This window comes from Taurulus bubalis (genome assembly GCF_910589615.1).
Source record: "Taurulus bubalis genome assembly, chromosome: 3".
Classification (NCBI taxonomy): domain Eukaryota; kingdom Metazoa; phylum Chordata; class Actinopteri; order Perciformes; family Cottidae; genus Taurulus; species Taurulus bubalis.
This window is the reverse complement of record NC_136591.1, coordinates 41,353,927-41,378,862: the sequence shown is the minus strand read 5'-3', so window position 1 is coordinate 41,378,862 and position 24,936 is coordinate 41,353,927. Positions and strand designations below refer to the sequence as shown.

Sequence of the window (24,936 nt, the reverse complement as noted above, 5' to 3'; positions counted from 1 at the left end):
CTTTCAATCGACGTCTAAAGACTTTCACTTCAAAATACTGTATTTAATGTTGACAAAGACTGTATTTAATGTTAACAAATACTGTATTTAATGTTGACAAAGACTGTATTTAATGTTGACAAAGACTGTATTTAATGTTAACAAATGTTGTATTTAATGTTGACAAAGACTGTATTTAATGTTGACAAATACTGTATTTAATGTTAACAAAGACTGTATTTAATGTTAACAAATACTGCATTTAATGTTAACAAATACTGTATTTAATGTTGACAAATACTGTATTTAATGTTAACAAATACTGTATTGTTCTCATGCTGAATATTTTATATATAATACTAATATATACATTTAAACAGTCCTCAAATCTAATTACCTACTCTTTTTCTTTAATAATCCACAAACTGTTTTTATTTTATTCTTTCATTTGTTTTACATTTTAGTTCAAAGTTATTACATTCTGTATCGCATAAAACCACAAAAATACAAATCTGCCTCAGAGGGCTTCAGATATATTTATTAAATATTAGTAAACAAACAGGAACGCTTTATTTTACTGCAACACTGAACGCACCACAACAACAACAGATCATAAACAAAGATTACTGTGAATATAAAGCCAGCGGTGAAGCAACAATAAATAAGTTATAAATCAGATTTATTATTATACACACTTAATATACAACGAGGCAATAAACACGCCTCCACCTGAATAATGTTAAAAATCACAATATTATAGAGAATTATATGACAACAGAATAGTTATGGCAAACTATTACAATGATAGATATATATATATATATATATATATATATATATATATATATATATATATATATATATATATATATATATATATCATTGAGCTTTAGTTGAAAACCATATGACCGGATGTGTGTGTGTGTGTGTGTTTGGATGTTTGCAGGAGCTTTGAGAATATAGCTTTATTGATCAATACAAATATGAACTTTAAACTCAGTAATAAGACACATAACTCGTTAATACTTCATGAATATGCGGTGATGTCACACCTTTAGACCTTTAGTTCTTTCCACTGGAAGAAAACTGATTGTATTTCTTTATTTTAGTTTGAATGCGGCTTCATGTTGTGGGATGTAATGAACAACTCAGCCTCTAGGGGCCGCTAGTGCTGTTCTAAACGGTTTATCGTCTTTACAGCTGCAATACTTTACGTATTAAACATTATAATAAATACACAATGTGGCTGAACGCATATGGGATGAATGATGATTATATTCATTCATCTGCTGCTCCGACAGCCTCTTCTGGTTCCTCCTTGGTTTATGTGTGATGGGGCATTTTAATAACGTGTTACTGCATATTTTAACATGGTATGTTGAGTGTCTTTAAAAATAAATAAACTTAAATAAAGATAAAAGTACCAGAAGGACAAATAAGTATTTGTGTCCATACAGTCTATAATATAGTCTATAAAATATAGCATTTCGACCTGAATAAATTCACAATGACAGGTCTCTCTCAGATGATGGTGATGGTGGTGATGGTGGTGATGAAGATGAAGACGCCCCTCAGTGGTCAGTGTGCTTCAGGCTCGTCCCGCGATGGAGAGGCATCGTGCTGTTGGAGAGAGAGCCAGAATAACACCAACAGCACAGACAGGACTGAGAGAGAGAGAGAGGGAGAGGGGGGGGGGGGGAGAGAGAGAGAGGAGGGGGAGAGAGAGGGGGGGAGAAAGAGAGAGAGAGGAGGGGGAGAGAAAGAGAGAGAGCGAGGAGTGGGAGAGAGAGAGAGAGAGAGAAGGAGAGGGAGAGAGAGAGAGAGAGGAGGGGGAGAGAAAGAGAGAGAGCGAGGAGGGGGAGAGAGAGGGGGGGAGAGAGAGAGAGAGAGAGAAGGAGAGGGAGAGAGAGAGAGAGAGGGGGGAGAGAGAGCGAGAGAGCGAGGAGGGGGAGAGAGAGAGAGAGAAGGAGAGGGAGAGAGAGAGAGAGAAGGAGAGGGAGAGAGAGAGAGCGAGAGACAGAAGGAGAGAGAGAGAGAGAGGGGGGAGGAGAGGGGGGGAGAGAGAGAGAGAAAGAGAGAGAGGGAGAGAGAGAGAGAGAAGGAGAGGGAGAGAGAGAGAGAAAGAGAGAGAGGGAGAGAGAGAGAGAGAAGGAGAGGGAGAGAGAGAGACAGACAAAAGGAGAGAGACAGACAGAAGGAGAGAGAGACAGACAGAAGGAGAGAGAGACAGACAGAAGGAGAGAGAGAGACAGAAGGAGAGAGACAGAAGGAGAGAGACAGACAGAAGGAGAGAGACAGACAGAAGAAGAGAGAGACAGAAGGAGAGGGAGACAGAAGGAGAGGGAGACAGACAGAAGGAGAGACAGACAGAAGGAGAGAGAGACAGAAGGAGAGAGAGACAGAAGGAGAGAGACAGACAGAAGGAGAGAGAGACAGAAGGAGAGAGACAGAGAGAAGGAGAGAGAGACAGAAGGAGAGAGAGACAGAAGGAGAGAGACAGAAGGAGAGAGACAGAAGGAGAGAGAGACAGACAGAAGGAGAGAGAGACAGAAGGAGAGAGAGACAGACAGAAGGAGAGAGAGACAGAAGGAGAGGGAGACAGACAGAAGGAGAGAGAGACAGACAGAAGGAGAGAGAGACAGACAGAAGGAGAGAGAGACAGAAGGAGAGAGAGACAGACAGAAGGAGAGACAGACAGAAGGAGAGAGAGACAGACAGAAGGAGAGAGAGACAGAAGGAGAGCGAGACAGAAGGAGAGAGAGACAGAAGGAGAGAGAGACAGACAGAAGGAGAGACAGACAGAAGGAGAGAGAGACAGACAGAAGGAGAGAGAGACAGAAGGAGAGAGAGAGACAGACAGAAGGAGAGAGAGAGACAGACAGACAGACAGACAGAAGGAGAGAGAGACAGACAGTTTGATTAAAGGGGAAGTCCAGTGATTTAGTCGTGCACTTCCATTTAGTTTAAATGGACGATTTATACATATTTAGTATGTAACACCTGATCCTACATTTCCCACAATGCAACATCTCCTTTGAGTCAAAGGCTTTGACCCTCCCTCCTGTACAGAGAGCTGTAGGAACGATTTCAACAGAACCAACCAACATATTATGTATGAACTCCCATGCTCTCACATTTAAATACTGCACAATTAATGTTTAACATGAATACAAATGTGTAAAACACCTAAATACATTTTAAAAAAATATTCCGAAATAAGATGATTAACAGGTACAAAGGTTATAAACGCTACAGTATATTATATATATATATATATATATATATATATATATATATATATATATATATATATAAATATACACCTTATTCTTTACCTGAACTAGAGCACTTCAGCATTGCGTCATTGTGTAATCTTACTTCCGGTTTAGACCGGAAGTAAGGTCACCGAAGCCCTGAGCCACAGAAAGCACATGTCCACAGTGTGTTTGTACTTCCTCTCACTGCCAGTAGGGGTCGACAAAGCTCCACGCCGTGTGTTTGAGTGTTAAATAATAATAGTATAGTTCATATAATAATAGTTAACAATACAGTTATATTCAATCTAAACGTAATAAATGTCAGACTTTAAAAGCCTTGGAGTGCCCCTTTAAGCAGACATGTCGCTGCTCACTTCACACAAGTCTTTCTTATCAAAAAGGGCCACGACCTTTTCTATGTTTACCACTCCCACAACATGCATCTGTGTCTCACGCCCTTTGACCCGCGACATGGTGGTGATGTCACTCTGACATTCACCCCCATCAGCGCTCCGGCCGCCTTTCTTTCTCTTTGTGTTGTTTTTTACCTTGAAGCAGTTTTTGAACTTCTTGGAGACGAAGTAGAGGATTATGGGATTGATGCAGGAGTTGATGGTCGCCATGTTGTTGCTGAGGTAGTCGAGCACCAACAGGAAACTGCAACCACAGAAGAAGAAACGCATATCAGCTGTGAGTGGGAAGGGGATGAAAAACACCATCTGAAAAGTTCTGCTTGCACATGTTTTTGTGAAATAGGATCATGTGTCATAAACCTCCTGATGTTCTAACTAACAATATTCACATATAACTCTCCCCTCTTTCACAATCCAGGAACAGGAACAGCACTCAGGACTATGCATTACTGTTATTTAACATTTCCCTCTCCTTTGTTGAGAACTTGTTTTTAAAACGGTATCTAAAGGTGTGATGTTACCACCTTTCTGTACATATTACTAACTTTCTGTACATATTACTAACTTTCTGTACATATTACTACCTTTCTGTACATATTACCACCTTTCTGTACATATTACCACCTTTCTGTACATATTACTACCTTTCTGTACATATTACCACCTTTCTGTACATATTACTAACTTTCTGTACATATTACTAACTTTCTGTACATATTACCACCTTTCTGTACATATTACTAACTTTCTTGTACATATTACTACCTTTCTATTCATATTACTACCTTTCTGTACATATTACTACCTTTCTATTCATATTACTACCTTTCTGTACATATTACCACCTTTCTGTACATATTACTAACTTTCTGTACATATTACTACCTTTCTGTACATATTACCACCTTTCTGTACATATTACTACCTTTCTGTACATATTACTAACTTTCTGTACATATTACTACCTTTCTGTACATATTACTAACTTTCTGTACATATTACCACCTTTCTGTACATATTACTAACTTTCTTGTACATATTACTACCTTTCTATTCATATTACTACCTTTCTGTACATATTACTACCTTTCTATTCATATTACTACCTTTCTGTACATATTACTACCTTTCTATTCATATTACTACCTTTATTGTTCATATTACTACCTTTCTATTCATATTACTACCTTTCTTGTTCATATTACCACCTTTCTGTACATATTACTACCTTTCTTGTTCATATTACTACCTTTCTGTACATATTACTACCTTTCTTGTTCATATTACTACCTTTCTGTACATATTACTACCTTTCTATTCATATTACTACCTTTCTGTACATATTACTACCTTTCTATTCATATTACTACCTTTATTGTTCATATTACTACCTTTCCATTCATATTACTACCTTTCTTGTTCATATTACTACCTTTCTGTACATATTACTACCTTTCTTGTTCATATTACCACCTTTCTGTACATATTACTACCTTTATTGTTCATATTACTACCTTTCTGTACATATTACCACCTTTATTGTTCATATTACCACCTTTCTGCACATATTACTACCTTTCTTGTTCATATTACCACATTTCTTGTACATATTACCACCTTTATTGTTCATATTACCACCTTTCTGCACATATTACTACCTTTCTTGTTCATATTACCACCTTTATTGTTCATATTACCACCTTTCTGCACATATTACTACCTTTCTTGTTCATATTACCACATTTCTTGTACATATTACCACCTTTATTGTTCATATTACCACCTTTCTGCACATATTACTACCTTTCTTGTTCATATTACTACCTTTCTTGTACATACTACCACCTTTCTGTACATATTACCACCTTTCTTGTTCATATTACCACATTTATTGTACATATTACCACATTTCTTGTGCATATTACCACCTTTATGCACATATTACTACCTTTCTTGTTCATATTACCCCCTTTATTGTACATATTACTACCGTTCTACTACCTTTCTTGTATATATTACCACCTTTATTGTACATGTTACTACCTTTCTACTACCTTTCTTACCACCTTATGTATAGTGTTTTTATATTTTCTTTTTTTTTCTTTCTTATTTTAGTGTTTGTTTTTCTCCTAAACTCTTGAGCCCCGCATAATAATTCCAACGTGTCTGGACTGTTGGTCTATGCACAAATGGCAAATAAAAAAACCTTGAGGCTTGTTTTTGGTGGACGAGAGTTCTCCCCCTTACTTTAACAGTTGGCAGCGGTGTGCATCATGGGATTTGTAGGCGGTCCTCTTCAGCAGGCGGCTCAGGTGAAGCGGAAACCAGCACAGAGCGAAGATCAGCACCAGGCAGAACACGGCCTTCGCTACTTCTCGACGCTGCGGAGAGAAACGAGAAGACGGTCGTCAAACACGCCTTCATACCTACCGTGTGTGTGTGTGTGTGTGTGTGTGTGTGTGTGTGTGTGTGTGTACCTGCTTCAGGTGCTCACTCAGTGCGATCCTCAGGCTTCCCTTCTGGTGCCGGAGCATCTCGCAGGTCATCAGGCCGTAGAAGACGGCGGAGCAGACCAGAGGAACGCAGAAGTAGAAGCCGAACAGCCACCAGTCCTTCGCGTCCCGGTAGAACTGAAACACGTCGACGGTATTATGTTATATTATTTATTATGAAATGTCAAACTCTTGAATCCAGAAGAAGAAAAAGGTCCTTTCTGAAGCTCTATCAAAGCTTTCAGTGATTCTCTAAGATCTAGAACCTCAAAGAACCGTGGAACCCTCTCCCAGTTAACCTCCTAGAACCTCTGGACATCACGTAATGGAACCCCCCACTTCCCATCTTTTATTAGAACACGGTAGAACCTTCAGATGGTAGAAGAGAACCGCCTTCAGCTGCCAGAACCACTGGGTTCTTTGGTTTGGAACTAGAAGAGGTAGCCCTTTAGACCCGAACCCTAACCCCTAATCCTATTTATTGTTTGAGTTGTGTTTAGAGGTTGTACATGGGGATTATATATTATTGTAGCCCTGATTTTTATGTTTAATTTGATATCTAGCATGTTTTTTTGTGGGGGAGAGGGGGGGGGGGATTTATACCATGTTTTTTCTTGATTTGTACCTTGTAACCTTAAATAAAATGGCAAACAGGTAAATTAAGACACTGAGGGCGTTGTGATTGATTACGTTTCGACTGATTTGAGAGAGAAAGGACACGTCCTGCCAGCAGGTCAGCTGACCCAGGATCAGCTTTGAGATCCTGGACCCACGTCCCAGATGTAAACAGGAAATGATGTTCTAAACGGTCCGAGTTAAAGAGACCGCGCCCTGAAAAGACAACAACAAAGAGCTCATGGAAACGGACCAAAGGCACCATTTACTGTCCCCACGGCGTCCCTCCATCCATCAGACGGACCGGGCACAGACCCACTCTGTGCCTTCAGTTAAAACACTTTCATTGTTTAAAGTCCACTCTCAATTCTTAAATATACGATAAACTGTTGTATTTTACATGAATCGTGTCAGTTATATATAGGTATTCAGATCCTGTATTACAAGCAAAAGTACTAATACCTCACTGTGAAAATATTCCAGCTTCAGAAATAAAAACCTGCATTCAAAACCTCATTGAAGTCAAAGTATTGATTGATCCGTTAAACTGCAATATTCTGCATTAATGTCTCTGTTGCATGTTTTTAACTTTAATCTACATTAATGCATCATATTCTATAAGATCAGCCAGCGACTAGAAATGGAATTCGTCAAGTACAAGTACCTCAAACATGTACCTCTAGTACGAGAGTATAGTTCACACACACACACACCACACACACACTCACGGTCATGAAGGGCGTCTTGGGCTGCAGCATGCAGGTGGTCATGGTAACGTTCCTGTACTCGAAGGTGACCATGTCGAAGCCGACGGCCTCCGGCACCGCCAGAACCCCGGACAGCAGCCAGATGCCCACGATCTCCACCGCCGTCACCGTGGGAACACCGGTGCCCTGAACCCGGGACCAGGACGCCACCGCTCGGTACCTGGACAGGTAATTATTATCATTCATTCTGAACGAGGTCGTCAATTTATAATGAAGTCATTATTTTTAATTGGATACCAATGGGCTGTTTTGGTTGTTCTTAAGGGCATTCGTGGTTGTTATTGTTATTATTTTTAAAGCTGCATTCTCTCTCCTGACTACTCTGGTTGTATAGAAGTCTATGCTTCATGTGTTAAAGCTGAATTCTCTCTCCTGATTGTATAGAAGTCCTCTGGTTGTATAGAAGTCTTTGAGAATATGAGCCATTGAGTCAGACCAACAGACATATGTGTGTGTGTGTCTTACCTGTCCACACTCAGAGCACACAGGTTGAGGACGGTGATGCCGACTGAAGCTTTCTGCAGGAAGGGAAGCAGCTTACAGAGGAACAGACCGAACACACTGTCGGCAAACGGCCACCGCATCGCCAGGAGCTGCACACAAACAAACACACACACACACACACACACAGATTAACATGATATCACAGAGTGTGTGCGTGTGTGTTATCTCAGTCAGTGGGATATTTTGGTGCCGTTATCAGTGTAACACTCAACCTCCTGACTGAGACACACAACACACACACTGCTACCACTGGGAGGGAGGTTTGTGTCCCAGCATGCATCTCTGCTCCTCAGCTCAGGACAAAGTCACAAAGCACCGCCAGTTAATGATGATAGAGTCATTATTTAATGTTTTGAGCCACTTTAATTCCCTTTTCTCTGGCGTTAAAACACATTGGAGGGAAGACAACGAGCGTCTGCAGTGAGGATCGACCCTCCGGAGTTCTGTACCTTGTAGACGTTGATCGGGATGGCGATGGCGATGTAGATCAGGTCTCCCAGAGCCAGACTGGCTATCAGGGCGTTGGGTCCGTTCTTCATGCTCTTGTTCTGGCAGATGATCCTCAGCAGCGTGGCGTTTCCGATGATCCCCACGGCAAATATGACGCAGGACAGCACCGTGTTGATGTACTTGAAGGCGGTTTTTATGGAGGTGGCGTGCAGGCATCTCGGTGGCGACGCCGGACGAGCGCGAGCCGCCAGGGACGAGTTGGAGGACGGCGGCGGCGGCGAGTGAATCGACGGCTTCCTCTCGTGCTTGTGCTTCAGCTTGCCGGCGTGTCTCGACCACCCTTTCTCCGGAGAGGACGGCGGCTTGATCGCGGTTTCCTGCGCCCGACGAGGGGCACCGTCGGAGGCCTGGGCGCGATGGTCCGGCCCCGGCCCCGGCCCCGGTCCCGGTGGCGGTGGCGGGTCGGTGCCGCGGGGGTCGGTTGGGATCGACGGGTCAGAGAAGTTGCCGCGGCATCCGATCGGCGCGACAAACGCCAGACACCAGGCGACCAGCAGCACGGTGAACGCGGAGGGAACCCTGGAACCCACCGCTGCGACTCCAGAAACCATCCCGGAGCCTCCTGGACCTCTCGAGCGAACGTTGGAAACCGGCGGTATCTCCGGAAGTCCCGGAATTCGGGAACCTTTTTTCTTAAACTTCAAGAGGGTCTAGAAGTCCTCCAGGTTGCTCGTGGCGTAGAAGGTCTCGGGGGTTCCTCAGATTCTTTTGGGCATTCTGGGCTGAGGGGGAGATAAAGAAAACAAAGAACAGTTGTTGGTTAGAAAGCTTTGCAGAACACACACAGGTCGCTCGGTGCCGCTGGGAGTGAGAATGTGTTCCGACATCTCAGAAGTCTGAACTCTGAAGGGCGACGTTTAAACATCCGGTGTCTGTGTTGTTGGCGGGCAGAAGAAACACCGACTCATCGCCACCCTTTAGCCAACACGTTGCCAGCTGACACAACCTGCAGCTACAGAGTGAAACAAATCCAACGTTCTCTCTGTTTTTGAACCGTTTTGGTTCTCCACCAACACGGGAATATCTGTTTTTCTGCAGCTTCTTCTCTGAAAACGAGGCTCAGAGAGCTCTGAAGGGAACCAGTGTTTGAAAGATATGTTTATGACATATTACAGCCTCAATAAAGCTCATATCTGGTTTGAAGCCATTACAACTCATGTCTCCAACATATACCTTGAGCTATTGAGGGGGAAGTTATTATTTTTATATAATACACATCTGTCTGTGAGACTTCATTGTCAAACCACAAAGTTTAACTTATAATGAACTTCAACAATCATAATTTATAAAAGGTATTCATCTGTTGATTCTCTCATGAATATTAAAAAGAGACTTGTGGAACAATTTTCCCTTCAAAATTCAAGGTGCATCCTGTGACAAAGCAAGAAAATGTATTTAAATCCCACCTGTGTGTGTTCGTCCGGCTTCTTCTGTGGTTTTAGTTGAATTAAATCCAAAGTCTTCACTTCAACGTAAACGAGAGTAGAAGAGGAAGAGGAGGAAGAGGAGGAAGAGGAGTGTGCTCTGTGTCGTCGAGGCTGAACTGAAAAGAAACTGGTGAAGCCGAGCGTTCTCTCTCTCCCCCTCCTCTTCTTCTCCCCTCCTCTTCTTCTCCTCCTCTTCCTCTTCTTCTCCCCTCCTCTTCTTCTCCTCCTCTTCCTCTTCTTCTCCCCCTCCTCCTCTTCTTCTCCCCTCTTCTTCTTCTCCCCATTTGTTGCCCCTTGTCACCTCCTCCCTCTTCGCCACAGTGGCACATCTTGTAAACACTGAAGTGACTGAACTTTTACTATCCAGCACACACACACACACACACACACACACACACACACACACACACACACACACACACACACACACACACACACACACACACACACACACACACACACACACACACTTATAACCCATTTCTTCCCACTTATGAGTGTGTGTATAAAGCAGGTTGTGGAAACATTTGTCTTTACTGGAGTGTTTGAACACGACAGCAGATTGTTTACTGGAACCAGTTCTTCACCTCCTTCTCTCTGGTTACCACCCAGTAGATCTATCTATCTGTCTGTCTATCTATCTGTCTGTCTATCTCTCTATCTATCTCTCTATCTATCTCTCTATCTCTCTGTCTATCTGTCTGTCTCTCTATCTCTCTGTCTATCTGTCTGTCTATCTGTCTATCTATCTATCTATCTATCTATCTATCTATCTATCTGTCTATCTCTCTATCTATCTCTCTATCTATCTCTCTATCTCTCTGTCTATCTGTCTGTCTCTCTATCTCTCTGTCTATCTATCTATCTATCTGTCGATCTATCTGTCTGTCTATCTGTCTGTCTGTCTATCTGTCTATCTATCTATCTATCTATCTCTCTATCTATCTCTCTATCTCTCTCTCTATCTCTCTGTCTATCTGTCTATCTATCTATCTATCTATCTATCTATCTATCTATCTGTCTATCTCTCTATCTATCTCTCTATCTATCTCTCTATCTCTCTGTCTATCTGTCTGTCTCTCTATCTCTCTGTCTATCTATCTATCTATCTGTCGATCTATCTGTCTGTCTATCTGTCTGTCTGTCTATCTGTCTATCTATCTATCTATCTATCTATCTCTCTATCTATCTCTCTATCTATCTCTCTATCTGTCTGTCTATCTATCTATCTATCTATCTATCTATCTATCTATCTATCTATCTATCTATCTGTCTATCTATCTATCTATCTATCTATCTATCTATCTATCTATCTGTCTATCTCTCTATCTATCTCTCTATCTATCTCTCTATCTATCTCTCTATCTGTCTGTCTGTCTATCTATCTATCTATCTATCTATCTATCTATCTATCTATCTATCTATCTATCTATCTATCTCTCTATCTATCTATCTGTCTATCTATCTGTCTGTCTATCTGTCTGTCTATCTATCTATCTGTCTATCTATCTATCTATATAAAATTCTATCTATCCATCCATCCTTCTCTCGATCTATCACCTCTATACATCCATCCCTCCGTCCATCCCTCCATCTCTCTATACAACTCTCCATCCCTCCATCATCCATCATGACCTCTAACTTTCTCTCAGACTCAGTTCAGTTTGTTTGTTGCAGTAAAGTCAGAGATAAACAGATGAAGGGTGTACGTGACTTGAATCATGGAGCCAGATAAACACACACACACACACACACACACACACACACACACACACACACACACACACACACACACACACACACACACACACACACACACTGTAGATAGTAAATGTGAAGCGTTTACAGAGGAAAATCACTTTTCTTCGTCTCCTTTAAAAAGAAACTATAGAAACGTTGAAGTTTGTAATAAATGTGTTTAATTTGTATTAGCATCAAAATAAAAGTCAAAGCCTGTTTTTATTGCTACGTTAACCAAGTTTTACGAGCAGCACTTGTGTTCAGCTCAACAGTAGCAAAGCAGAGAATATTTATTTATATATTATTTATGTTTTTAACTCCATGTCCCGACCGCAGAGATGAAAAGGAGATTTATTGCATCGGTAAAGAAGCTTTTACTTTGAAGCAGCAACTCCTTGTTGGTTCTTCAAAAGCGCGGCTGCTTGTTGGACAAATTACATTTGGAGCTAATTAGAAACAAACCAGCGAGTGAAACCCAGACAGGAAACCAAACTTTATTACAAACAAACTCTCTGCGACTCTTTGATGAAAACATTTAATATTCGCCACGAATGGAACAAACAGTTTCCATCCCGAGATCTCCAACGTGTCCTTCACTGCAGCAGGAAGTCTGTTTCATTCTTCTTATCTTTTCTTTGACTTTCTGTTTGTCTTTTTGCTCTTTCGTCACTTTAACGATGAATAATTTCAGCGTTTAGTGCCGTGAGGTCTGAAGTCCACGACCTTTCAGAGGCAAATAAGCTGCTTTTCAACGCTTTATTTTGTCAATTAATCATTGTTGTACACAAAACTGAAAGGAAGTTTGAAACAATTCAGTAAATGTATCATTTAGAATAATTCATTGTATCATTTAGAATAATTCATTGTATCAGTAAATGTATCATTTGAGTTATTTTACATGTAAAATATGTCTTTGTTCCAGATGAAATGGTAATAATGGTGAATTAGTACTAATGTTAATGTTTAAGTACTACTGTGACTACTGTTAATGTATAAGTACTACTGTGAATAATGTTAATGTTTAAGTACTACTGTGAATACTGTTAATGTATAAGTACTACTCTGTGAATACTGTTAATGTGTAAGTACTACTGTGAATACTGTTAATGTATAAGTACTACTGTGAATACTGTTAATGTATAAGTACTACTGTGTGAATACTGTTAATGTATAAGTACTACTCTGTGAATACTGTTAATGTGTAAGTACTACTCTGTGAATACTGTTAATGTATAAGTACTACTCTGTGAATACTGTTAATGTATAAGTACTACTGTGACTACTGTTAATGTATAAGTACTACTCTGTGAATAATGTTAATGTTTAAGTACTACTGTGAATACTGTTAATGTATAAGTACTACTGTGTGAATACTGTTAATGTATAAGTACTACTGTGTGAATACTGTTAATGTATAAGTACTACTGGGCCCAGTGACGGCAGTGTCGGTCGCCAGTGTATTCGGCCCGATTCGTGTGCGAATCGGCAACCGGACGCGGGCCAACAGTGTTTCTTCCGGCGTGCCGAGCCCAAGCCGGGTCAGGTCGTTTTGGCTACCTGGGATAAGTACTACTGTGTGAATACTGTTTATGTATAAGTACCAGTGGTGGGCCGTCAGGGCCAGCTAAGTCTTCAGTGTAGGCCTAAACAGATTTGTCATGGACTTCAGCAAATCTTTAGTTTGACAAGCTGGGCGTATTCTTTGACGTGCAGCGCCGGAGAAATGGCGTGGAAGTATATGATTGGTCAGTGGCCCAGCGTGATCATGAACATGCGCTGTGATTGGTCAGTGGGGCACGAAGCTACGAGAAAACTTGCGCCCAGCTGTTTAACAGCTGATAGAGTCTATGGCTCCTCTGACGGTGATTTTAGATAAGATGCCAATTTGCATTAAAAAGCATAAGAAATGAGCTTGTTTATGAGAACATGTTGACAGGGGATTATCCCCCTGGACCTCCCACAGAACATATCCCATTTCTAGAGTTGGTTTATTTACACTTAGAAGCTGTGACTAAAAGAGGCCGGGCCATGGCATCAGAGGTGGAAGCTTCAGTAAAGAACGGCTCCGCAATGTCAGGTGGTCGGTTGGCGGAAGAACTAGAAGAAGCAAAAGACAAATGTTTTCCAAGGTCTGTTTATTGTTCTATGTGAATCACTTAATGTCCTCATTGTTCTATTTCAAGTAAATGAATTGGTTCTCAGAATGTATTCAGTATTCAATACATATTCTCAGAATTGTATTATTTTTTTAACCCTCCCGTTGTCTTGGGGTCAAAATGACCCATCAACACACATATACACTCGTAGACGGGTCATTTTGAGCCCAAGACAACAGGAGGAAACGTCTTTTCTTCCAACATGGCTGTAAAATGTTTGCAATAGATGTATTATAGAAACATATGACTCTTCGTTTTTAACCGTTTTCTCTTGGCCTATACCAAGAGTCCCTCACCGAGTCCATCCAGCTGTTGTACTCCTTCCTCTGTTGGCAACGTGGCCCACCAAACGCCTTTTTCTCTTCTGCCGAATTAGGCATGCTCCTCTGCTGAGTCAGAAATGGCCAGATTGTCCTGTCAAGACCGGGTGTGGTGAGCAGAGACTCAGGCGCAGAGGAAAATGACAGGAGGCACATTTGAGGGGAAAAATCCAAAGCGTACTTGAAGTCAAACTTCAAAACAAAACAAAACTAGGAACTTGTCCAGGGCCCTATTTCTCGTACCTGGCTAAACAGCAAATGTCCTAATCTCCATCTTAAATTAGCGAGATGATTGACATCAGGCTATCTGGGTTTCTTCACGGCTGATTCGCGCTGAAACGTCTCGTTAATTCTAGCCAGACGTCAGTCATCTGGATAAATGCGCCGCTCCTCTTCAGAAGGATAATAATGGAGCACTGACACCACCATGTTCTAACAGTACAATGGACAATAAACTCAGAGGAACCTCTTTTTATTTCTCTGCTGAGAAGCAGGAGATGATCATGAAGGCATATGAGGAAGTCAATACCGTAGTCATTCACAGCAAACGCGTTGCGAATATTCCAACGTTTTTGCAACATTGTTGCCGTGAACGCAACTTTAACTCCGCCCCCTCTGCGAGACATAAACGTCGCAAATATATCAGACAAGTTAAATGCGTCAGTGTTGGGAAAATGTATCGGCTAATTTGAAGTGCTTCATCACCCAAATCAATCAGATTATATTTACGAATAAGTATATACTTATGAGGATATATGTACTGTATGCGCGTATGAATCATGAACTATATATGTATATATGCATGTATGTGTAGATGACCATATAACTAGGAGTTTGAATATGTGTATGGGCGGATCAGTATGTATGTATTATTAATAATCAGAAATCCAATCAATTGAAGCAGTGAAAATAAATTGTGTGTGATTCTCTGTATTCTCATCACGATCACCTTATTCATATTCTCCAATAATGATATGTATGGTGTACTAATAACACTGTCATATAATTATGATGCTTTCAACACATCCATAAGTTTCTTAAGAGCTAAATAAACTTAAGAACAGCGGCATGCAGCGGCTGATAGTCTGTGTCTGAGGTGATCAGCTGCGCCTGTGGTGATCAATGTCCGCGGCTCGAGAAGCTCTCTAAATAAATAATTTCTTGCCGGCAAAATCTATATCGCCGCGTACAGAAAGTCATGATAATGTAAAGGATGGATCCTGGTGATCTGAAAGAACTCTCTCCCTATAAAACTAATATAACTAATATCGCTCCTTCATCAATGAGGAAGGGAGCTGCCTTTTTGTCCGTGGGAGTGTCCAGCTTATCCAGTGAAGTTCAGTAAGCCTGTCCGGGAGCAGGTTTACATTTTTGGATGTGTTGCTATGGTGATTGATCTAAGCTTGCTTCGAGAAACCGAGAAAGCCTGACCTACGTCATCTTATCCTGACAATTAGCCGCTAACTCAGTAAGCCAGGTAGGACACACACACACACACACACACACACAACCAACAGGGTGTTACAGTCACGCTACAGTTACTTATATTAAGGCCCAACAGATGTGTAAGCTGGTCATATCTAAATGTTTGATTATTGAATGTTCTATGTATTAATACAGTCAAAGTGATGTTTGGTACACAACGAGAAATTAACAATAAAGCTGACTTTGACTCTGCGTTTGTCTTCATGATCGTTTGTTCTTGCCACTTTAAATGTTGCAAACCGCAAGGAACTGTGGGGCGGAATTATCTCCTTTCCTTTGGTAAAGGAAGGTCCAGTGTTTCCTATGCTAAAGGAGCTAGGTAAGGAAGCGTTGAAGCTCTGATTGATAAACACAAAGGGGGCCTCCCAAGTCTCCTAATTCTGTCCCGTTTCATTCACTTGCGCCTTTTCCTTGCGTCCTTGTCCCTCCCACCAGGGATGCAAGAAGAGACGCAAGGAAACCAAGTGAGGAAAGGAAACGAGCAAACGTGCTTCAAGAGAAATGAGGCAACCTTTCCTCTGAAGCGTCACGTGAAGCGTCACATGAAGCGTCACGTGAAGCGACGTCTGTTTCTGATGACGGAGGATCAGCTGATCACAAAAATTTGAATACTACAGCGTACTACAGAAACGGTTTCATCACTTCATATATATGTACATGTATATTTAGTTTCCATCCTGCCAAGGACAAAACTTTATTAATTCTACAGTTAACGTGTTTCTATAAATGTTCTTGAGGCTTGTTGTTGACCCTTCATGTTCCAGTCATCAGACTCTGTTGTGAGCTGAAGTACATGAAGAACTGTGACACAGAAAGCTCATTCAAAGGTTTTATTGAAGCAAAAGAAGCATCATCACAAGGAAAACACACCAAAAAAACACCTTCAGAATTATGATGTGAAAACTACAGAAGAATGCTCTTCAATCTGAGAAATAAATGTGCTAACTATAGAACCCTGGAGGGTCCTCGGCTCGTCCCCAGAGGAGAACCCACTTTGGTTCCTGGTAGAACCTTTCATAAAGGTTCCCTTTCAGAGGGTTCTACCTAGAACAAGGCATCAAGAGTTTTACCCAGAAACAAATGAGAAGTTTCCACCCAAAGGTTCCACAGAGAACCCTCACATGGTGGAACGCTTTAACCAGAATGTGAGGGATGTCAGCTGGTGAAGCTAACGTGTACAGAGCTTATGGACTCTAGTTAGTGAACACAACCTGATAGAGACGAGCACATGCATCCTGTCCCCAGCAGGAACATCACTTTATGATATTCATAGGTCCCTTGGATTCACAGTTGCATATTCTAGTTTTGTATTTCATGTTCTCAATCTGGTGTTGTAATCACCTCAGTAACATTACAGGCCAGGGCACTACGTCTAAGAGATATTCACACAACATTGCCTTTCTACAACAGAACCTTATTTCTCTGAGTGTAGAAACTACAGCTGACAGATGAATGTAGTGGAGTAAAAGTCTAAAGGACTATGACATGGAAACAGGGTACTTCACAGCAAACAGTACTTGGGTATTTTGGTTCTTTCTACCATTGATTGAGAGAAAGAGGAAGAAGAAAAGGAGGAAGAGGAGGAGAAAGGAAGCCTCTGACCAGAGTAGATTGAAAGAACATTACAGCTCATCTCTTCTCTCCTTCCCGGTCTTCTTCTCTTCCTTGTGGAAGACCTTTCCATCCGCCTGCTTCTTCCAGCTCAGCTTGACGTCGTCGTTCAGCCCCTGGTCCTTCAGCTTCAGTTTGAGCTGAGAGACAAAAACATTGAGAGAAGAAGTCTTCAGTAAAGCTGTTGTTCCTTTACATTTCCTTCCTTACCTTTCCTTCCACTGCACACAGCACCTTTACATGGTTCTGATAGTCCACTACCTCACATGTATCACCTGCTGGTTCTGTTGTTAATGAGAGGAAGACGTACCTGCTTCAAGAGGCCCTCCATCACCACAGGGTCATTCAGGTCCAGAGAGGAGCTTTTCGTCAGCCTCACCTTCATCACTCGCTTTGCAACAGGAACAACGTCTGAAACACAAACAACCTTCATCAGTCACAACATGTCTGCTGATGATAATCAACGTCCTGGAATGTTTAACACTTTGAATGATGCAAGAGAAAAGTATGGTCATTTTCCATCATTTCTATCTACTGTTGGTGTGTTGGGGTAGGTTGGGCAGCTGATCTGCATATTCAATGTGTTTTCTATCCATAACTTTATATTTATAGATTTTATTTGGATCTTTTGTTAAGTCCTCATTAAAAGCCTGAGTGAATGATAGCTTACCACTGTAGCAGATGAACGCTGACAAGACGTTGCACTTCAGGGTCTCCCATTGTCCATTGGCACTAAAATCTGCTGACACACAATACTCAGAGACACCATGGTACCCCAGAGGTTTCCAGTTCCTAAATGAGGAGTCACTTCCATCAGACCACTTCCATCCGTCTCTGAAGAGGCCGATCCAGACATGATCTCTTGAGGGTACCAGATGCTGTACCATCTCGTTCTCCGCCAGGTTCCTCACCATGGCCAGGTCTGTGTGGTGTTGTCTGCAGTATCTCTGGGCATCAGTCCACTTCATGTAGGTGTTAATGAGGAGAAATCTATGTGGGCCTGACAGTAGAGCAGAGTGAAGTGCTGAGTAGAGGAACCATAACAGACTTCATGATGCAGACCAGTTTACTGTTCTGAATGAGTCTCAGCATGAAGGTGGATCAACACGGAGCTGTGTGAATATGAACATGCAGCGTCCATTGAGTCACATTCATAAAGGCATCAGAGATATTTTACCTCAACAGACACGATACAAACCGGCTGAACATGAATCTGCTTTAAATGACATTCATGTAGCGGGTGCAACAGTGTGTTTATAAGTATGCTCATTCTGACCGGTACCGGGCTGTGGGTCCCTTGATACTGGGCTGTGGGTCCCTTAGTACCGGGCTGTGGGTCCCTTGATACTGGGCTGTGGGTCCCTTGGTACCGGGCTGTGGGTCCCTTGGTACCGGGCCGCACAGAAAGAATGAATGAAAAAATGCAATCGAAAAATAAAATCAAGGCCAGAAAGATGTTTTATTTTGAAAAATTACCGTATACATCCGTAAAATCAATCGTCAAATCGTTATAAGTTACGGAGTAGACTGGACATAACGAAGACACGTCGGGTGTCGTTGTCTCCCGTCAGCCCGAGATGGGACCCGGTCTGTGAAAATATTGTATTATTGAGTAGAAGTATCAGTTTTCTTTGCAAAATGTAGTGACGTAAAAGTAAAAGTCAACAGCAATATAAATAGTATAGTAAAGTACAGATATCCCAAAAAACGATTTAAGTATAGTATAGAAGTATTTCCACTTTGTTACTGTACACCACTAGGCGCTAGAACCAACACTACCTCTTTAGTCCACAGGGGGCACCAGAACCAACACTACCTCTTTAGTCCACAGGGGGCACCAGAACCAACACTACCTCTTTAGTCCACAGGGGGCACCAGAACCAACACTACCTCTTTAGTTCACAGGGGGCACCAGAACCAACACTACCTCTTTAGTCCACAGGGGGCATAAGAACCAACATTACCTCTTTAGTCCACAGGGGGCACCAGAACCAACACTACCTCTTTAGTCCACAGGGGGCACCAGAACCAACACTACCACTTTAGTCCACAGGGGGCACCATAACCAACACTACCTCTTTAGTCCACAGGGGGCACCAGAACCAACACTACCACTTTAGTCCACAGGGCGTGACAGAACCAACACAACATGAAAGTTTGTCATAGTAACTTTAATATTCCCACCTCTGACATCGAAGCAGACTAGCTTGGCGGTCGCCTGACAACTGTAGTCCTCCCATCGCCCAATTGTAGACATAAATCCACAGTGTTCGTCTCCGTTGTCGTTGTTCGGTTGTCCAGACTTCCATCGTCTGAACTCCGTCTCTTCGGGTTTGTAGAAGCTTGTGTTTGACAGAGACCACCTCCAGTTGTCCACGTACAGTCCTATCCAGGCTCGCTGAAAGCAATATTTCATTGTGATATAAAGAAATAGACTTTCAGATATTTGTACTTCCCATTAGCAGTCTTGATTCTGACGATCAGTCTGATTTATTATTTCAAGTCTGTCTTAAAACAATATTTAGGTGCTAATATGAACATTGAAAAGGTTTTATTTCTGTCATAAGTCCTGCTGTTCATAATGGACTAAGAGTCTTACAACGATGCTAACAGTGCTAACAAAGGCAACATGACTGCACTATATATTGTGTGATGTTTGTTTGATGAGATATTTATATAAATATCCAGTACAGATCAGCAGTATGTTACATTAAATCATTTTTGAATGTAAAATCTTAACCTGTAAAGTAACTCAGTCAAATAAATGTCCCTCTGAAATGTAACATAAATAAGCATTGAAGGCGCAGTTCATTTGCATACGTTCCACCACTGTGTGAATGTAAAACTTTCAGACCAGCTGTCACTGACGTAATAAAACTCACAGAGCCGGAGGCGGCCATTTTGCTTGAATCCACAGTTCTCTTCAGGGTCTCCAGGTCCTGCAGGTCTCGGATGGTGGCCAGGTCCTTGTAGTTCTCTCTGCAGTGACGCTGCGCTTCAGTCATGTTCTTCAGCTCATAAACAACATGGTAGAGACGTACAGCAGCTGATGAGACGGCACACAGCTCTGATGACACACAGCATGTTGATTTTTCAAATCTTTATTGATTACAAGTAATCAATAACGATTTGATTTTCATCAAATCGTTATTGATTTTATAGATATGCATTAAGTGACAGTCAATCTCAATCTCCTATGGTTCTGGACTCTTTCCAGCCTATCAGCCTACAAGAGTTAATGGACTTAATTAATGAATCAAAACCATCGTCTTGCCGTTTGGATATTATACACTTTTCTGCTCTGTTTTAGTGCTCCTCGACCTCAGCTCTGCGTTTAACACCGTAGACCATAACATCCTGATTGAGAGGCTGCGTGATTGGGTTTGCATGTCTGAGACAGCGTTGGAGTGGTTTTCATCATACCTCGCAAACAGAAGTTTTACTGTCTCTGTGGGAGAATTTAAGTTGGACATCGCTCCACTGTCTTATGGGGTACCGCAGGGCTCGGTCCTGGCGCCTCTGTTATTTTCTTTATACATATTACCGCTGGGACAGATCATTAAAACCTGTAATGTTTCTTATCATCTATATGCAGATGATATCCAACTCCATGTCTCTTTTAAACCCAGTGAGGCTTTCAGGTTAACCAGCCTGATAGACTGTGTGAATGTTATTAAAGACTGGACAGCAGTAAATTGCTTACAACTAAATGATAATAAGACAGAGGCTCTAGTTGTATCTCTAAGGCTGAGCCCGGCCACCCTACAGAGGAAGCTCAGTTCGGCCACTTGTATCCTGCCATAAGTGCATCATAAATGAATGTAATTACTTACTTACTTACAGTGAGGACCAGGACAACACATCGCCACCTTCCTAAAATATTGGCCGAAGTAATTCTTTTAGGTTTTTCAGAAAACATAAGAAACTAATACCAATACAATTGGGGTGCACAAGCTGCCTCTAGACACTGTACAACAGGAATACTGTAATACCGGTCAAATTATGTTATGATTACTAATATTATGTTCCAGTGAGATTTTCATTGACAAAAATACTCGCAAAAATGCTAACTAAATTGTAGCTTAAATGCTAGCTTCAAAATGCCATATTAAAAAGGTTGTAAAATTGCCAAAGTCAGATTGTCTTTTGACTTAGGCAAAATAAAATGGCCTAAGTCACACTGTTGACATGTTACACTACAGGGTAGAATCACATGATCTGTTCAACTGAGGATGGAGGAGGTCTTACCAGAGGAGGCCAGAATCATGAGGAGATGATTTAGGGAAGAAAATCATTTTTGTCAAAAAATGACTTAGGCCATTATTTTAGGAGGGTGACAACATGTATTTGTAGTGTGCGTATGAACACACACACACACACACACACACACACACACACACACACACATATATATATATATATATATATATATATATATATATATATATATATATATATATATATATATATATGCAAAAAGAGGCACCAGCGTTTGCTTTGTTAAAGGAAACTGTCCTATTTCCACATGACAACAAAACCGCTGTCCTATTTCCACATGATAAATATATATGTATATATATATATATATATATATATATATATATATATATATATATATATATATACATATATATAAAGATACACATACATGCAACCATACAAAATAAAATAAATACTACTATTGACGATACCCACCCCCCTCATACATCTTCAAATGTTACACAAGGGAATGTATTATGTTATGTAACAATTACATACATTGTTGGATTTATTTAAAGACAAACATATTGATTACATTTAAAATGAATAACTTAACTCATTAATGCAAAATATTATTTTACATTAAAGTAAAAAGGCGAAAGAAGAGGAATGTCACAGAGATAAATTATTAAACAATATTATTATAATGTTGAAGATGGTAAAAGAATAAAAATATATTAAAGTCTTGCCTGACACAACGAGGACGCTCAGGAGAAGTTTGTCCATCCTCGTCTCCTCTCTGGTCCTCTCTGTCCGGGGCTGATGTTGAGCTGCAGCTCATGTAAAGTTCTGCAGAGGTCATTTGCTTAAACCAACCTATTTGTAGGCCCTTTCCTCGAACATGTCATACCCAAACTAAAAAGGGTGTATCTCTGCAACCACTAGGGCTATGTATTGTGTGTTATAATAAAAGGTACACATGTGAGATGTTGTTCAGATGTGTAAATATCAGTCTATATGTTACTGGTTAAGAGTAAATGAAGATGACACACAGCAAAAAAAAAAAAGGTTTCAGGTCCACCTATAAAAAAAATCACTTTCAGGATGATTATTTCTTTGTAATGATGCAGCTTTAAGGTCCAACTCTAACCCAAATCATAGCTCAATATGTGAACATTCACTAACCCAAATCATAGCTCAATATGTGAACATTCACTAACCCAAATCATAGCTCAATATGTGAACATTCACTAACCCAAATCATAACTCAATATGTGAACATTCTCTAACCCAAATCATACACAATATGTGAACATTCTCTAACCCAAATCATAACTCAATATGTGAACATTCTCTAACCCAAATCATAGCTCAATATGTGAACATTCTCTAACCCAAATCATACACAATATGTGAACATTCTCTAACCCAAATCATAACTCAATATGTGAACATTCTCTAACCCAAATCATAGCTCAATATGTGAACATTCTCTAACCCAAATCATAGCTCAATATGTGAACATTCTCTAACCCAAATCAAAGTGAAGCAGAACAAAGTTGGAGAGGGTTTAGAACAGAGAACATTCAGGCGAGGACTCCAAAATGGGCATTTGCGCACATCTGTGACATTTGAATTTCTTCATGTCCCAAACCATATATTTAACTTGCATATTACTTATGGTGTTCAATATCTCCAAATACCTAAAACAAGCTATGATTTACAGTTTTATATAACAACCGCTCAGTCTTCGCCCCCTAGGGAGGGATTGGTTTTTAAAAAGGTTAAATATCATAAAGATCTAATACTAACTGACTGACCTTTGATATTTGGTTTGATGGTTCAAACACAAGTATGTTTAGTAACTGACCAGAGCCAAGAACATTTTTTATGAAATATTATTATATAATAATAGTAACTATAATTATATACAATACGCAGTAGGCCTGGTGGACACTTTGCCACCAAAAAACAGCAAAAAGGAATCAAATGCGGTTATTTTGGGGAACGATTCTGCTCGGCGCAGCATGAATATGGTTACTGCTTTGACGATGATGCTCCGGCTCGGATAGCCATGGCAAGGGACCGCGAGCTTAACCAGGAACTTAATTGGAGTAGGAGCTCTGTTGCTTGCCTCTGTGAGAGACAAGCGACGAAGCTTTCATTTCCGCTATCGACCATGGAATAAATAACCACTAGTTCTGCTTTATACTTGTTGTGGAAGTCCCAAACATGTCGGAACATGAAACGCCCTCGTGTTCGGGTTCATAACATCATCCGTAGCCGCACACAGCTCGGTGAATTTCACCGACTCCTCCAGGAACTGCGTCTCGCGTATCTCCGTAAAATGGATACCGATTATGCCATCCACCATGGAAATAACCACCAGTTCTGCTTTATACTTGTTGTGTAAACTCCACATATGTCGGAACATCAAACTCCATGGTGTCTGGGTTCATACTATTATCCGTAGTCCCACAACAGCGTCTCAATGAAGCCGCTGTCAGCGCTGGTTCAGGCGGAGCAGCAGCAGTTTCATTCAGAACCGGGGAGGCGGCGGTGGTGACGGGCGGAGCTTCTCAACGCTGATTCTCAACGCTGATTGGCTGCCGCAACTTTGCGTCACGCGATTTCTCCGCCGGAGTTGGGAGAATTCAACTCACGCGAATTCGCGCCGCGTCCTTCGCTTTGTTCGCCCCAGGTCAAACGTTCTGTTCGCGCCGCCTCAAACGCCTCTATCTCGCCGCCCCGCGAATAAATCGCCAATTCGCGGGGCGGCGCGTCTGTGGATTGACTTTACATGTAATCTGGTCGCGCCGCAAATTCGCGCCACGTCCGGTGTGAACACGCCATTAGTATGTGGTACTTCATTTTGGGACAGAAGTTCGGCTCATCTAAAAAGAAGAGAAAGATTCATATCTGTTAAATCTCCTGGCAGGGTTTGTCACAAATAATTAAATGTGATGGTTCATAACGACTCTATATCTCTAATCTATATATATATATATATATATATATATATATATATATATATATATATATATATATATATAATTTATGTATAGATATACTTATACATTACAGTATTCAGATTCTGATCCCTGTTTTACTGCTTTTGGAGTGATATCGTGCATCTGCACGTTGACATGTGTGAAAGCGCTACGGTACAGATGGATTGGGAATATAGTCACAGATGAAGTTGGACGATATGTCAAATGAGACCTAGATGATTTTGATTTGCATTCCCTGAACTGGATACTTTCTCCACCTCCACCATCCACATCACAACGATCAAATGTAGACTCTGACGATGACCACTCATATGTCTAAAGACTAAGTTCCCCCACATGCTTGCATTTTAATTAGCATGCTGTCGCAGTAGTTTTGTAATAACATAACTTGAATCTAGGTGAATTGTTGTGTCATTTCCAGCTTTGACGATTGTATGTACTTCATTATT

At 41.0% G+C, this 24,936-nt stretch overlaps 1 protein-coding gene across 1 annotated transcript; it reads right to left on the bottom strand.

Moving 5' to 3' along the window:
- Positions 1-1,550: 1,550 nt before the first annotated feature.
- Positions 1,551-9,088, bottom strand: LOC306734508 (endothelin receptor type B-like; the record flags this gene model as incomplete). The annotated part of the gene is made up of 7 exons (XM_079215865.1): positions 1,551-1,643; positions 3,785-3,893; positions 5,897-6,030; positions 6,127-6,279; positions 7,485-7,683; positions 7,989-8,116; positions 8,477-9,088. The coding sequence occupies 7 exons, from the start codon at positions 9,086-9,088 to the stop codon at positions 1,551-1,553; spliced, it is 1,428 nt and encodes a 475-aa protein (XP_079071991.1).
- Positions 9,089-24,936: the final 15,848 nt, after the last annotated feature.